The sequence below is a fragment of the Cyprinus carpio genome, unplaced genomic scaffold, assembly GCF_018340385.1.
Source record: "Cyprinus carpio isolate SPL01 unplaced genomic scaffold, ASM1834038v1 S000006513, whole genome shotgun sequence".
In the NCBI taxonomy this organism is placed as follows: domain Eukaryota; kingdom Metazoa; phylum Chordata; class Actinopteri; order Cypriniformes; family Cyprinidae; genus Cyprinus; species Cyprinus carpio.
The window spans coordinates 365,154-382,680 of NW_024879181.1; the positions used below are offsets into that span (position 1 = coordinate 365,154).

At 36.3% G+C, this 17,527-nt stretch overlaps 1 protein-coding gene across 1 annotated transcript; it reads left to right on the top strand.

The window, feature by feature from the left end:
* Positions 1–12,835: 12,835 nt before the first annotated feature.
* LOC122143824 (two pore calcium channel protein 2-like) lies at positions 12,836–15,814 on the top strand. Its single transcript, XM_042754416.1, has 9 exons — positions 12,836–12,999; positions 13,127–13,176; positions 13,260–13,359; positions 14,167–14,238; positions 14,332–14,405; positions 14,687–14,795; positions 15,094–15,176; positions 15,306–15,387; positions 15,779–15,814. The coding sequence occupies exons 1-9, from the start codon at positions 12,910–12,912 to the stop codon at positions 15,812–15,814; spliced, it is 696 nt and encodes a 231-aa protein (XP_042610350.1). The 5' UTR covers positions 12,836–12,909.
* The last annotated feature ends 1,713 nt before the right edge of the window (positions 15,815–17,527 follow it).

A 17,527-nucleotide genomic window follows, 5' to 3' on the forward strand; every position in this document is an offset into this window, starting at 1 on the left:
TGTCACAGTTTCAAAAAACCACTAATATTTTTCATTATACGTTCCTGCGGTATGCGCTTTTCTCCATGTCTCCTCCATGCGACTGAAAAGAGTAGGAATCCCTCAGGCTGAGTGGCAGTGTAGAGAGTAACACTGACCCCCTCCTTCCTCCCCTGTTGGTGCAAGCGAGCGGTCAGTCACTTAAAAGGTGTTGTGTTGTAGGACGGCCAAACTTAAGGTCTGGGTACACTTCACATTCACGTTTCCTTTCCGTCTCGCGCACACAGCCACGTCCGCACAGCTTTTTCAAAAGATACTCTGCAGATGAGTGCGGACGGATGAGCTTGACACATGTGCAGTACCACAGGGTGCGTGGCTGTCTGTGAGCCCTCTTGATGATGAAAATAACGTAATGCAGACGGTGCGCGGACGGACGAAATATACTCTGGCCCTTTACGCGATCGGCAACCTTCCGGCCATTATTTTTTTTGCCATATTGCAACTCTCTATTCTGGCCTTGCACAAAACTGCGCTGCAATGCAATCATTATCCAAAATGTAATTTTGTGAAAATATGAAGTCTGTTAACGGCCGTTAATCACAGGCCAGAGACGCTGAAGATGGACATGGACACACAGAGAAAAATACTGTAAACAGGCAGATCACTCACTGTTCATGATGCACGAACTATTGGAAGAAAATCCTCAATATTGATTTGCGGGGTTTATATGAATGTTTTTCTGAGGGGAGGTTGACTGTCTTCTGAAAAGTTTACATGGTAGAATTTCACAAAGCTTGTCAGAACATTCTGTTTTTGTTTGCTTCAAATTGGGTTTATTATTAAATCAAATTATGTGTAGGATTATTATTTATATAACTAATGATATGTAAATGTTATTTAATAATCTGTATATGAAACATATAACTAAATATTTAAATAACTGCTGTATTACCTATTTAGGTTAAATAAAGATGCGCAGTTTTTATTTTTTTTTATTTTAGGAACAAATCAAGAAAAAAAAAACATTCTAACTGTTTCTTATATTCTGTATGTTGCTCAAAAACAAAATATATGTGTCCAGCTGGATTTTTATTATTTTGTTTTAACCCAGTCATTTAAAATAACACATTTCAGAGCTGTAACAACAATACCCGTGATAACCGTGCTAAACTGTAATATTTTTTGCTTAAGATTATCATACCGTCACAATCTCATACCGGCCCATGCCTACTGCAAATATAGTGAAACTGCTGTTTATCCCTACTATAAATCCATTCAAATATATTGACAAAGCACAGAGTTGTTGTGGAACTATTGAGTGAATCACGTGACCGTCTGTGGCGGCAAGACCAAATGTGTGTCACAACCACTGATCAGTGGTCGCAACTCTGTTCTCAATGGCTCTGAACAAAAGCAATACACAGTAACCTACGGCAATACTTGGAAGTTGTGGCGGGAACAATGTGCTTCATGATGATTTGTATAGTATACTTGTAATTGAATTTCAGTTGGTTTGATATCAGTGCTGAAGTAAAGCATGTCATGGAGCAACCAATAGTTCCAAATAACCAATAGTTTAAGTATTGAAGCCCATTCATTTCAGTGCTTCTCAAGCACACTCGCCAGAAAGTTAAGGAAATTACAGCAGTTTTTGGCATTTTAACACATTAGTTTACCTTTCGGAAATCTGGCCAGTGGTTGTACAGTATTTTATGAAACGCATTAATACTCATTATAGTTAATGTTTAGTTTTAGATAATAGGGAGTTATTCTATATTTGCAGTTGGATAACATGAGAAACACCTTAATAGAGTTTTTAGTCTCCGGCTGCAATCTTTCTCTCTCTGTAGGAAGTTTGAATGAGTTTCAGTGAAGACTGCCCATTAAAGGAATGCAAGAAAGAGTTTCCCTGAATGCAGTTGGTTGCCTTGTGTTTTTTATTTTATACATTATTAATTTTTTTTTTTATTGGTTAAAACTCTGTATTTGCTGGTCTTTTTTAACATTCACTTATATTGTCTTATTTGTCATAAAATAAATACTTGGATGTGAGTAATTAAACTCTTAAATTCAACATTAAAAAAAAAGAGCAAAACTAATAAACATTGAGTGATTGATAATTGTCTAAATATTACAATGCAAAACATAAAATAACTAAATAAGCTATTATGACTGGTAAAAACTCTTTACAGCAACTAGAGTAGAGCTAAATATATGTAGGCTATATTTATTAAACAGCCATACGGGCATCTAGTGGTTTTTAAACCATGGCATTGTATACCATGACATTGGTATTATATATTTTTTTCTGGCCACCTTGCTAATTTGTTCCTTTGCACTCGGAATTTAAAAACATTTTCTCTATTTTAACCTAAATACTACGCTATATTGTAATATAAATAAAAGCATATTAGAAATAAATATTAATGCTGTCTCTTCATCACTCCCCAGAATAAAATGCTATTGTAAAACGTAGTCATCGTAGTTATCAATACACAATCAATGCACTTGATGTGTTAATAATCGCTAAAAATTGCTGCAAATATAGTGAAACTGCTGTCCATCATACTTAAACCCATTCAAACATATTGACAGCGCAGAGTTGTTTTGGAACTATTGAGAGCTCCATGAATCACGTGCCAAATTGTGTCGCAACTCTGGTTACTTCGAACGGCTCTGACAAAAGCCAAAACACAGTAACTACGGCACACCACTGGAATTATGCAAAAAATGCTTCATAGATTTGTGTAGATATTTGTAATGTGAATTTTCAGTGGTTTGATATCAATATTTTTTTTTCTAAATCTTAGTATTGTTGATCAAACCCAACAGTAGCAGGACAAATCATAGTTTAAGAGCCTTGATTTCAGTCATTACGCAATTTTGACAAAATGTGTACAGGTAGTTACTTTGTTTTTTCCTTTTTAATATTGCGTAATTGAGTAATGACTGAAAATCAAGGCCCTTAAATTATGATCTGTCCTGTTACTGCTGCTGGGTGTATACTGTACTACATCTATACTGTATTTCATGGTTGTTTTTAACTGGTGAAAAACTATATCTGTTTAGGTTGTGGACAGATGGTCTGACAACCATATATATCTATATATATACAGAACGGTTAGACTTGGTGTCTCTTTAATTTGTCAATCTAAAAAAATTTACATTCTAGAGGGTTTAAACGCAGAAGTAGTTCCTTGTGTTTGTATTCATTTTTATTAAAAAAAGGTTTGTTTTTGGAGCTGTTAAGAATTTGTCCATGTCATCCTTGTGTGGTGTGATTACTGTTTTCTAGGCAGAAGAACTGCTACAGTTAATTATGCATTACCAGAATAGTTTCCTGTTGTTTGAAATGTAAACAGTACGTAACAGTGGTAATCATGTCCCTTTTCTGGTATCCTTGCCGGGTAAAAAAAAAAAACCAAAAAAAACCTGCCAAATGTGGGTTGAAAATCACTCATGCTGGGTTATAACGCATATCAACTTTCTATTTTACATTTTACATGCTATCATTATCAAACCTGACCCTTCAAAGCATAAAAAGCAGCCTCCAATACTATCAAAAACAAAGTGAAAGAGAGGGTTGCACACGGAACTGATGAGACCAGACATCCTGCAGTGACAGTGAGCCACTCACATACCTGTAGAATTCCCATTGAATTACATTACATTTTTTTATTTTTTTTTGTTCTTGAAAAATGTCTTTCATCTGATAATTATATATATCCGAGAAACCCTGTTCCTCTTTTCCATGTAGCCCTTTGTTGTGAGCAGTTTTTAACTTCCTTACGGAGCACCTTGGGGAGACATGAGGGCCACTTGTTTCAACCCTTTCTCTCTCCATCACTTCCTAGGGTCCGATAACTGCCACATGGCCAGATTTTTGTGTGTTCTGTATATAAATAAGTGACAAGCCAAAGCGTGTTTTTTCAATGCGCCATAGATGGTTTAATTTAAAAACATTTGTCATCAATATACTTGCTACTAATTTTGACAGTTGTTAAATAATTTCCAGATGCCTTGGGAGTGAAAACATGGGTTGCCATTTTTTTTTTTATGGAGATCAATGGAAGAAAGGTCTTTGATAGCTTATCTGTGAGAAAGATAACCTTGATCAGTTTTCTGAAATGACATCCTGTCCGCTAATCTTCAGTGTGGTTAACATTTAACATTGAATGTTTGGAGTTAAGCTGTATTTTGGAAATTAAATGCCTGGTCACACAGAGTTTTGATATCTCCAGTTTCTGTGCAATATATGCTTCTAAATGGCCAATAACATAGTGAGTGAAAAAGTTCATTTACACCCCCTGTGTGTTTGTATGTAGGCATGCAGAATCTAAACTTGTGTTTACTTGTACTTTATTGTTGTTTCATGATCAAGACCCACGTCCATGTATTGTGACAGTTATTTTCTTGACAGCATATGATACATATATGATATTACACCTGGACCCTGGACAGACAACAATTCCTGTAATTATATTGACTTGCGTATAGCCTCTAGCTAGCTCTGTGTGGCTTGTTTTCTCTCTGTACACTATCAGTTACTACACAGATTGGTTATTTGATCTGCTTTCCCACACTCTCTTTTCTTGAAGGGTCTCTGGGGTTCACTTAATTGGCGGGTTGTACTGGCACTAGGCTTTCAGGTGAGACTTACAACCCTCTCTCTGCCTGTACACCTTCGGAACATGTCGTTTTCAAACCCAAACCCAATGGTAGCCACCCTGTGGCTGTGGACGGAGGGGATTGAGATGAGTCTGCCTTGTTGTATCTTATCAATCACTAGATTTCACTGTGAAGGTATGAATATAAACTATGTTTTTATGTTACAGTTGACTGTTTGGATGGCAATTAAACCATCTACTCTTTCGCACATAAAAAAGACATATCTGTCATTATTTGTCATTCAGAACCTGTATGTACTTTCCTTTCTTGTGTGGAATACAATGTCGCCCGCTGTTCTTTGGTTCCATTTTTGGTGAACTATCCCTTTAACATTTTAAACTGAACCTCTTACCGTTAACAGTTACCGTATTGTTTTGTGTAATGTTTAAAGGTTGCTTAACTATTATATTATTAAGAAATAAATTGGATATTAACATGTTTTTGGTTGCAGAGGTTTCTGATAGGAATGGGATGCAGTTTCGTATGAACAAATGGCTAGATTGTGGTTTATATAGTATTGATTGCAGCATTCAGTTATTGATTGGATGTTGAGTGGGAGCATGGTGTGTTGCAAATGAGGTGAGTTCTATGAAAACTGTATGACATGATCTGCTTCTTTATTGTGCACACTGTACACTATTAACAAAGATGTAACACATATACCAAATGGTGGAGACCAGTTTTTCCAACTGAGAACGTTGCTACGGTAAATTTCACAATTACAAAGAAATGGCAAGTAATGCCATCACTTAAACTGAAGATTGAAATAGTGACAATTAAAGTAATAAATAAGGCAACCCTTCTTCTATGAATAATACCTTTCATTTATTGATAGTTTCGTGAAAATTCAAAAATTCGAGCCCCACATTGTGATCTGCCCAACATAAAAATGTAACATATAACTTTATTAAAGTGCAGTTAAATATTTGTAATTTTTTTTGTTTTAACTACACATTTAAACATGATTAATACATCACCACACACACACATTTCCATTAAATATATTATCAGCCTTGTTGTGTGATTTAATTCCATTTTTTATCTTTGCCTCGATCCATTGAATAATTGATTTTCATGTCTTTTATGTTTAATTTACTCTTACAGTCTTCCATACATACTTACAAAGGCATAGTTAACCCATTGTATGAAACATCATAATTGTACCTTCCCTCCTTTTGATATGAAAATACCAAAATGTTAAGTTGTATTTTTAAATCTTGGCCTCCATTAGCCACGCAATCTCTTTTGCCACTAGGCACATCCAATATCACCGTCAGGTCCGTTGACTGTAATGTTGCCTCGTCATTCTGTCCCACAGTGAATTTTAGAGTCAGAGACTAATTCGAACCATATATTTCGCCTCATGGGCAAAACTCCCTCCCTTATGAAGAAAACTCTAAAATGTATCAAAAGGACTCTTCCAGAAATAAGTCAAGGTAATAACAGTAAGCTCTGTAGACAAAGGGGGTTTCCGCCCGTAACAGTCGGTGCAATTGCATTCCTTATTTTTTCACTTCCACAAATGTTGTGTGCAGCTTGCCTCCATTCTAATAATTATAATTTACATATGTACCATAAACATTGACCAGACGTGTTCTCTATTATTTCCTCCTTTTTCTATCTGTGTTCAGTGTATTCCTGCTTTTGTTTGGCGGTACAACCTCTGCTTATTCACCATGATTGGAAGGCTGTATCTTTTTCCAATCAGATGTAAGAAGTGATCAAATCTCTCTATATATAATTTCCATCGACGTGGCTTTATATGGGCCCCACTTTTGAGTTAAAAAAAAAAAACCCCTTACTCCCCAAGTACTACGATTTTGATCACATAACTCATCCCTAGAATTTGGGCTCTTGGACATGAATAATACCTCATTACAGTTTTGCTGTATAATTTTTCTACGCAATATAGACTTAGATATTCACTGGTACCGACACATGGGGAAATTTTGGGGTATAGACTCCTAAAGACCTTGTGTTAAGGAGGAAACCTGAGTCATATCCTACAGACCACCATATAGAAGTCTTGGGTGTAGTGGATCTCTTGTGACATGGGACAGTTATAAAGAGGCACATAGCAAACCATAGCAAATCACCCTAGTTATTAACCACAGTTTTGCAACCACTAGAGTTAACTATTTCTTAATACACTCGAGCAGGCCACCAGCATCCAATTCCATGCCTACAGCTCTCTAGCATTGCTGCTCACTGATGTTTTGCATGGGCAAGCAAAACTTAGGATTTAAATATCTATATATTATATATATAGCATATATATAATATATTATATATATATATATATATTAAATATATTAGATACTACTATATATATATAATATGTATATAGCATTATACTATATACATATATATTAATCAGGGTTGGTATGGGTATTTTCCAAAGTCTTGATTTCTGCCACAATTGAATTCTTAAGAAGAGACATGAAAGTCTAACAATCGATAAAGTCCTAGGGCATTACAATGTTTATCATGCATTGCAAAAGTGAATATCTTCCTCAGTTAATTTGTTTTCCAATATGCACAATATCTAAACATCACCTCAAAATCAAGATTGTCGAAATATGTATACAAAATTGAGTGAGTTTATACTATAAAACAATAACAAATATCTGTCAGTGGGGTAACGAGAAATAACATTGTTTCCCTTTGAATTAAGTAGAATTATTTTTTCCTGAGTCCCTTTTGGGCAGATATTGTTCGGTAGAGTGTTAATTACAAATACAAATCAATCACTTCATTTTAGATCAGGTTTACTTAGGGGTTATCTTAATGAATGTGTTGTTGCTCCTCTTTAGTAATGATATCTTGAACTGTAAGAGTCTTTTGACTTTTTTACACAAAATACGGTTGAAGAAAATATCACCTTTTTTTTTGAAGTGTGATCACAAAAAGGACATATACAGTTCAACTGCTTCTTTTTATATTTCTCTCCATAACTAGTAGGGTTGGAAGGTAGAGCTATTCAAGCCATAAGTGTGCTGTGGTGTGTGTTGTGTGTGGTGTGTTTGTGTGTGTGTGTGTGTGGGTGTGTGTGGGTTGTTTGAGTAAAGTGTTTATCTAATAACACCTCCTTGTGTGCAGCATTCATAGCCATTTACATTAAAGAGCATATTGACTATATTGTCTTCAAATCTATTAGTTTGTGTCCCAACATTTTCTTGTACTTGGTCGTAAAAACGGTCCGTAAAATGTACCATACAAGAAAACCTGCCGAAACCCTTAGTACTGTAAAGGCCAGATTTACTAACACAATGTGCACAATTAGTTGCGAGAGCATGCAGTTATTCCAAAAAATTTCACTATAAAGAATGGGAGTGGAAGTTCCGCGGGTGATTTACTGACATATTGTAATTTAAAAGAACACAGAATCATACATCTCTTTTTATATAAGACCAATGCATATAAGGTCAGCAAATAATTGCGGATAGAAAAGAAGTTTAAAGTTTGCAAACACGCAGTAGCACATTTAAAACTAATGTGGCGTGGCAGCAATATGTATCTGATTGTGTCTTCCTCTGGCATTCACATTCTTAATTAATATGAAGTGGAAAAAAATAGCTACTCTTCTACCAGAGTGCTTATCTGTTTATCTGCTTGTACTGCTTTCCTCCTGCCAAGCCTAAACACTCAACATTGCAGAACCAGGGGTACACTTGCTTATAGTGGGGTGGATAAATAATGACACATAATTACCAGTAAATTGGACTACTGTGCAAAACCATTAGTAAATCATAACTTGCAGTCATTCATTTAAAGAATATTGTCTTTCTCCCATTATTGTTTTTTTCTAAATTTTCACTGCGCCACTCGAATATTAGGAATTTCCTGACGAGTTGATTTTAATCACCAAAATGAGGGTTTTAGCGCTGGTGCAAAGCTGTTTCACGTAAATTCTGGCCCTTACTGTACAATCTAGTCATCTGGCTGATGGAAGGAAACAATATCTAATCCGACCCTTCACATTTACACTGAATCATTTAGGGGGCACTTTTAATTCACCAAATGAAATTGCGAACAGTTGAATGCACATAGAATGTGGTTCTGTAGGAACCCTAAGAAGAATGAGAAGATGGGAGAAACTACTTCAAAACACCATAGCAACTGTCCTGTACGTCTATGCTTAGTGCCTGCTAACAACATAGCCAATATAACCCTGGACAACGATACGTCGATCATTATGCAGACTGCGTAAATTTTGTTTAAAGTCCTCTCATGAGAGTGACAAATCTATGATATGACTTCAGTAAAGTCAATGATCCAAATTACAATGATGGCTCTGCTGTGTCCAATTCTCAGTACATTTCTGGCTAATTGTAATCGAGGGTATGAGTCTGGGTAATTAACCACATGAACATGTTGATCTTGTGCTTTGGCACAACGTTTATGGTTAAACTTTTCAAAGGTATCTGGAAGTTGTTTCAAAATGTAACAAACTGCCCTACAATGGCCACCACCAGTATCTTGTAGTCTGGTGTTTCATTACAACATGTTCCGTGCTGCTCTCAACAGATCATGATTACAGCATACTCCTCTTGAACCGTGGCTATTCTATATTCTTTTTATACTCTGTACGTGTGTTTTGGTAAGTTTTGATGAGCAGATCACTGCAGTTACCGCACAACACACATAAACATGAATGCATACATACAACACTACTGGTCAAAACTTTGAAAGAATAAAGAATTTGAATACAATATTTGCATCGGTAACAGAGCATGTCTCATTAGAACACTGAAAACTCAACTTTTCTCTTACAGGAATAAATTGCTCATCAAATTTGCATTCAATTTGAAATCCATTTAACAATATTTACTGAATTTTTTTATGTGCCAGCTTTGGTGAGCATAAGAGCCTTTCTTTTCAAAAATGTTTGATCTAGTGTAATTACAAACATTGCAGTTAATATTAGTTGTGCAGTCAAAACTTTCCACCTGCATTGACATGCCCGACAGTTTGTTGTTTTATTTTTTTTTGTCCGGAACGTATTTTGTTCATGGAATTCTCATGACAGCTACTTTCTCCCCCGTCCGGGATATGTCCTGGTGCCGAATGACAGTTACGTGCTTACATTAGCCTTGTTAGGCATTTGGTGCTTGTTTGCTAAAGGCACTAATTTCGCGCTAATTCTGTTCTATTGCCACAATCCTATGCACTGTTTTTTTGCCTCCATGGCGCACGCGCGACTGGCCTTTTCTATTTCCCCGCTTCTCTGTTTCTACCCCACAACCTGAACAGGCCATCACGCTCCAAAAAGAACAAAAAAACCAAAAAAACCCTACTGTTTGTAGATTCCTATGCTGCCTGTTTTTCACGTCTTCCGGCAGACATCCCTTTTTTCTTGCTGGCACAGAGTCCCCGCCCATTCTTTCACACTTCCTCTTGTGTTGTGCGTCATACATGTCGTGACCAACCAAGGGTCCGTCCATTTTGCTTTTTAGGTACCTGTTCCTTCCATGGATGTTTTCATGTGTGTGTTTTCGCTGTCGGTTTCCGCCGTCTATTTAATCAGGCGGCGTCTGGGTATTCCGGGCTGCCTCGAGGTCCTGTGCTGTCCCGACGGGAGAACCACCTGCCCAACCCAGTGGAGGCACACACGGCTTGGGAAGCTGTTGACAGCTCTTCGCTACCGAACCTTGAAGCTGCCTTGTCTTTCCTTTGTATCGGTTCGGCACAGCTGTACTCCATATCGTTCAGTGACGGTGCGTTACGGTTGAATGACGCTTCCCGGGTAATGCCCAGGCAAAGAAAGCGCAAAACTATTGGCGTGAAAATACGTCAACATGTGTCTTCAGGTTTCTGGCGTTACTTGCTCAATTGAAGTCTCACTGCAGACAGGCTATCATTCAGGTCAGTCAGATTGCCCGATGTTCTCTTCGGCAACTAGTGGGTGCATGTTGATTGGTTCCTGTCTTTGTTTCTCCACGGATGCTTCCAGCCGTTCCCGAGGCTAAGCATTTCATGGTGAGGCCTTCCCGGAGGCTTTTTATTGGCAGAGGCTGGATAAGGATTTGTTTATGAGCGGTTTGATCATCTGCCTTTGTGGCTCAGTTTATATTACAGTCTCAATTCAGGAAGTCACTCTTTTTTTGAGCACTTTGTAGAAGTCGGAATGCATTAAAAATAGATATTAGTTTGGATATTATTAGAATATGGTGCACATAGTTGGGGTTGGGAGCTAGAGATTTGAGTCTTTGGTTCCATTTTCATATTTTATTGAAGTATAGATTTGAATCAGAATGCCAGCAGAGAGGATTAGCCTGTATGGCCAACCAGTGTCACAGTCAAACTCTTAACACAGCCGCGACAAAATAGGACTTGATTACAACAACAAAACAGGCAATGCAGGGAATCAAGGTAACGGTTTAAAGTTTTGACATCTTGGAAGTTTGCTGCCCCATTTTTGTGTTTAAGCTCCTTTTTTAAATCAATATGCAACAGGTAATAGAGGCATTGAAGGTTTTGTGTGAAAAATAAAAACTTTTTCCTAAATTTAATGTGCTTCTTCCAGCACTTTATGGGTCCCATTTCGATTAGTTGGGTGTATTTAACACAAATAAAAGAAGTAATGTATAATGTGCATACGCTAATGCAATGAATTGATAGAATATTTTGTTTGCATTTTATTTTACAGTTATGTTGAGATATAAATACACGTATAGTGTTAAATAATATAAAATTGTGTAAGCAAAATTCTTGCTGTGATGAATAAACATTGAGATACTTTTACATACTCTAGTATGTTTTTGAGAGCGCCGAATAGCCCATGTTTTAGTGACAATAAAATAGAAAGAAAGTACATTTAATATGTAGTTCATCTTAAGACAAATGGAAGTTTTAATATCTAAACAGACCACCTCCTTCAGCAGACAGCACTTTCTTTGGAGACTAAAATTTTGCATTTTTTTTGATTTCAAATTGAAGGGGTTGAGCAGGTGCTGAGAAACAGCACACATATTGACACATTTCTTGTTACCTCGTCCTTCCACCTGCCCACGCATCCACTTAAGAGCTGAGTACAGTTATCTGTGTCCCTGCAGCACATCCAGTATATGCACCCCATGCAGTCACTTTTTTTATGTTGTTACTACTTTGACGGGAGCGTTGAATCCGCCTTCTTTGGAAATGTCATCTGTATTTGTGTGTTACAGAAACAGCCTTTTCCTTTGAACTTGCGTTTGATTATCACATACATCACCCTGCACTTGACAAGACACCCTTACACCTCCGCTCATACATTTCGCCAGAAGTGTCGGACGCTAAGATTAAAACAGGGTTTTTCCTAAGGTGGCGTTGCCCCGTTCTTTCCACCTGAAGTAGTTCCATGATGGCAGCTATGCACCGAGGGCTCTTGAGAGAGAGAAGTACCAGAATTAAATAGGAATTCGAGTTTGAAATATGTGTGAGTGATGTATGTAATCAAGCTGCTGTAATGCAAACAAGTCATTAAATGTAAATTTAGATTTGAAACTTGCTGACCACGGATTATCTTTGTACAAGGCAGTGAAATCCTGGAAGGATGCCCTAAAAAGGGAGCTCATACCATTAAGAAACTTCTGTACAGATTTTTACAAGTTTTATATAATTGTTTCTATATTATTTTTTATATATATAAAAAGCAGAAGAGCATTGGCTGAGGAAATCAAATCCCGAAATTATTTGAATAATTTTGTTTTTTTGTTAGCTAGCAACAAAAATAGATTTGCAAGTCATAGAGAAAGCATTTTTCTAGTTTTATTGCCAAACGTAAGGTGCCCATCTTGTGGGAAAGCATATGCAAAAAAAAACAAAACAACAACAACACCCCCCCCCCCCCCCCCCCCCAAAAAACAAAAAAAAACACATTACGTTTTGAATCTTTGACTCTTGGAGAGTTCATCCTTGATATCTGTTACTGTTTTTCTGCAGACTGTCTTGGTTCTGACATCGATTCATGGAGAAAATCTGCCTCAGAGAAAAATATGCGGTCTCATATGTAGGTGACTGTTTCATGCATCAAAAACAATTTATGTCTTTATAGCTGTAATAATATAATTTCATATAGAAATAATGGTAGTTGGGTTGTTTTGTCAAAGTCCTTTGGCTAGATTTAAAAAAAAAAAAAAATGCCCAGCAATATTTTTTCAATAAAAGCTAAGATATATGTTTTTCTGAATTTTTAAGTGTGGTCCTATAAACATTAATGTAAATATATTTTCTGTCTTTTAGATCCTCAACTGTATTTTCATCCTGTACTATTTAATAGAGATGCTGCTGAAAATAGTGGCTTTTGGTTGGAGAGGTTACCTGTCTTACAGGAATAACATCTTTGATGGATTCCTCACTGTTCTTCTTCTGGTAACACATTTCCTGTGTCATTTTTTTGTGATTTAAAATTATCATTAGGAATTCTGCGAAATACAGCTGTTTACATGGTGAAGGCAATCACTGGAGACACATTGTGTTTTACTTTTATTCTCAACAGGCAATTCAGATTGCCATATTCATCACATACAGGATTCCCTATGAAAAAGTGTAAGTGTGCTCAATTTAAAGAACAAATCTCCTGATCTCTTCTCCAAATGCTTTAATGTGATGTTTTACTCGTATGTTAACAGAGATCCGGTTCCAGGACATGTGATGGCTTTGTGGGAGATGGTGCGACTGGTCAACATGTTGATTGTCTTCCGTTTCCTCCGAATAATTCCAGAAATCAAGGTTGGTGGCTGGCTTCTAACATGAATCACATTGGTTCTAAATGGACACAAGGAGAAATTATACTACAACTGTGCAAAACATACCGGCATCACTGCATTTCTTTTTTCAAATAGTTTTTTGCCGGTCACCAGTAAAGTTAAGAGGTTTTCAGTGCACCAAAATGAAAAGCTTAAAAAATACTAGATAGATAGACTGTACATTATTCCTTACATATTTGAAGACAGTTCACAGGAGCCAGTATTTTTCATATAATTGGCACAATGGGTCATACCATCCATCTGACATTAAAAGAGCATTAATAAATGCTTGAAGGTGCTGTATGTAAGATTTTGACTCTACTAAAGCATACAAATACCATAATATGTTTGCAGATATTTAATAAACACGGTAAGTTAACATACTTGTTTATTTGAAAAACAATGCTACAGTCAGTTATTCTCCTTTGAAAATGAGCGTTCCGGGCCTGAATGTCGATCTTTGTTTTGGTTTGTGAAACCCGCCCACTGCCAGTTTACCCAATTGTATTTCGGCACCCCGGGTTGCCAGTTGGTGGAAAACACAGCGTATTTCATTTCATTCATCGTCAAGTGTGTTCTTTCCTGTTTGTGTCATCAATCTGGCAACCTGCGTGTGCATCAAGTCTGAGGAGGATGGGCCCCATGAAAAAAAAAAAAACCCTCCAATATTTTGAATTTGGACTGCAATACCTAGTTCAACCACTCGGTGCCAATCTTACATACGTACAGCACCTTTAAAATGTAATAAATGCTTAATGAATGTGTAAAGATTTGTTTGTGCTTACTTTAGTTGATGGCCGTGGTGGCCAGCACTCTTGTGGACCTGGTGAAAAACTTACGGGCATTTGCTGGCATTCTATTGGTGAGTGAACAGACTCTTTTTACTGGCAGTATTTTAATTGATGGTGATTGATCGTACTGATGGTCTCTTCACTTGTGCATTTCTCTGATGCAGGTAGTGTACTATATGTTTGCCGTCCTTGGTATCTGGCTTTTCCAGGGAGCTATAACCCCTCCATCAAACACAAGGTATTGTTCATCAACTGCACATTTAACAGGAAACATAAAAATACAGTAAAAAATTTAATATTGCAAAATATTTCAATTAAAAAAAATGTTTTTTATTGTATTTGAAGTTGTAATTTATTACTGTGATGGCTAAATTTTCAGCAGCCATTACTATAGTCTTCAGTGTCACATGATCCATCAGAAATCATTGTAATATACTAATTATGCTCAAGAAAAATGTCTTATTATTTTGATCGATTATACATCAGAGCCTCTTCTCTCTCTATGTGCTCTCCTGTCAGTCTAATCTTCAATGCCAATGTTGAGAACAAAACGGATGGTCCCTTCAGCATGGACTGTGGCACTTTTGAACAGCTGGAGTACTGGCCAAACAACTTTGATGATTTTGCTGTAAGTTGCACGGAGGCCTCTGGGAACTTGGTTTTTAACAAGTTCCCAGAATGCCGTAATAAGCACGTATGAGGAGTAAGTAGTCAGAGGATTTCACCAGATTTGCTAGGTTTATAGTATTAAATTGTGTTTTTAAAATTGTTTTTATTTTAATACTATTTTACTTTCAAAAGTGAAACCTATATTTTAGGTTTAAGTTTACATAAAATTAAGGAAAAGTCTCGCAAGTGAATGTAGATGATTGAACTATTAAATAAAAAATAAATGTAACTGTATTTTTCCTGTCATATTTTTCCAGTCCTCTCTGGTTCTTCTCTATAACATCATGGTGGTGAATAACTGGCATGTTTTCACAGATGCATACACCAGATACACTACAGAGTAAGCTAGACGCTCTACACACACACACACACACACACACACACACACACACACACACACACCCTTTAACATGTGTGCTTTTACTGAACAGGGTTTTGTAAATGTGTACCCATAATTCTTCCATGTCAGGTGGTCCTTGGTGTACTTTGTGGCCTGGTGGTTGACATCTTCAGTCATGTGGGTCAACCTGTTTGTGGCCCTCATTTTGGAGGTATGTAGATTGTTTGCTGTAATGTGATTAATCGTGATTACGTATCTTTTTGACACGTAGCCCCTAATATATATATATAATATAGTAGTATCATATATATATATTATATATATTAACATTCTTTTTTTTTTTTTTTAGTCTATTTGTTATACTGAATCTGATACTACGAACAATGATCAATAGCATGACTTTTTTCCCAAACAGTTTAAACACACACCCTGTCCCGAAGCTGATTGTAAGATTTCATTGGTCCTTCGTGACAGTGTTTTGCCTTACAACACTGAAACCATACTAACCCCTAACCTTAGATACTAATAACCATATCACATCTGTTGAGTTTAGCATTACCTGTATTGTATCTGAATCATACATTCTGCCTTTTCTTGTGCAGGGCAATACATTTGTTCTGTCTAGCCATGCTGGTTAACCTTTTTTTTCCCCCCTTTGTTTAGATTTCAACCTATAAGTGGGACTCGCAGTATGCGCTTCTGTTGAAGGATGTGGAGAGAATTGCCTATCAAATCTCCACTGTACAGGGCTTATTTTTAGGTATGAAAAGCCTTCAAAGGTCTTCATAATGATTCCATAGACATGGGAAAGAAAACAGAAAACAACCATTAGTTCGTAAAAATAGCTAAATTTTTTCCACTTTAAAAAGTGAAACCGTGAGACAAAATCAATAGATTATGATCAATACAGCTGTTTCAAGAAAAATAACAGATTAATTATTTTGTTGAACATCAAGTTACATCCGAATGTTAGTCCTGACAGTGGGTGATAATTCAGTGAAATGGGTGCTGAAATAAATTAAACCCTTAACGGAGGTTTGACAATGAGTTTGTTAATAGTCACACTTTATTTTAAGGTCCAATGCTCGCTAATAAGAAACCATTAACTATCACTTTTGCCTCAGTATTATCTAAAAGTTAGTAGGTCGTTGTTAAGTGTTAGGTTTTGGGGGGTAGGATTAAAGTGCAGCAGATAGTACTTTCTAAGTATTCTACAGTCAATATGTTTAATAATAGGCAATGCTAATAACCAAACTAGTTTAATAGTGGAGAACTACATCCTATACAAAAATTTAACCTTTAATTCAGAATTCAGTAACTCATTGAGTGTAATGCGCGTTTTGGTCCAGAGTCAGTACACATTTATTTGTGAATCTCACGGGGTTGAGCCGGATTAAAGTGATGTGACAAGAAAAAAATAGTTTTTTGTAGAGAACAGGAAGCATGCATGAAATGGTGAAGGACCATGTCATGGACATGTTTAACCAAGTTAATACAAAAACTTTATCTTATAATTGTATTTTTTTGCAGTTCCCTATAGCCCTGTCATGATTATAGTCTTTATATAATGTGGATGTATTTTTTTGTTTTTTTTTTTGCACATAAGCAAGTACACCTGAGCTCTTATACTTGCCATGAATTTGCCCGAGGCTCCTCTTCCCAGTATTTCAGGCAGCGTTCTGCTCCTTTCCGCACAGCTTTCCCTTCACATTCCTCTCTGATTACGGAAGGGAAGGGTCAGGAGTGGAATTTAGTGGAATGCGGTGTGGTTTTGTCCTGCGGTTGATCACGTCCTTAGATCGAGTACAAAGTTTTCATTTCTAATTTGTATTTTTTCTGCTATGTAGTTTATTTCTGTCATTTGGCCTGGAAGCAACAGCCTTTGTTGGTCTTGGAATGATTTCCCTGTAGCAATCATGTGGCAAAAACTAGGGGTGAGGGATATGGCAAAAAAAATAATAATAAGAAAGTAAATAAATAGGATATATATATATGATTATATTATAGATATATATTATATATAGAGTATATTATATATATATATGACGTTATATATATATATATCATAACCAGGGTAATCTGCCGAATTTTTAAAAGTCACATTAAAGACTTTTGTATTACAACCTGCACAGAATAATCAATATACAAATCTATAATAATCAGAATATTGTACTCAATTAAATGGGTTTTTGTGGTACCGATTCCAATGACGTAGACCCCTTGCAGTTACCCTGTTTTTTTTAATATGAAAATACATGTTTTTATAAATAATTATTTCTTAAAGAAATTGATTTAGGAAAAACCAATTTGTAAATACATTTAAAAAATATGGGTTACAGATTGGGGATATT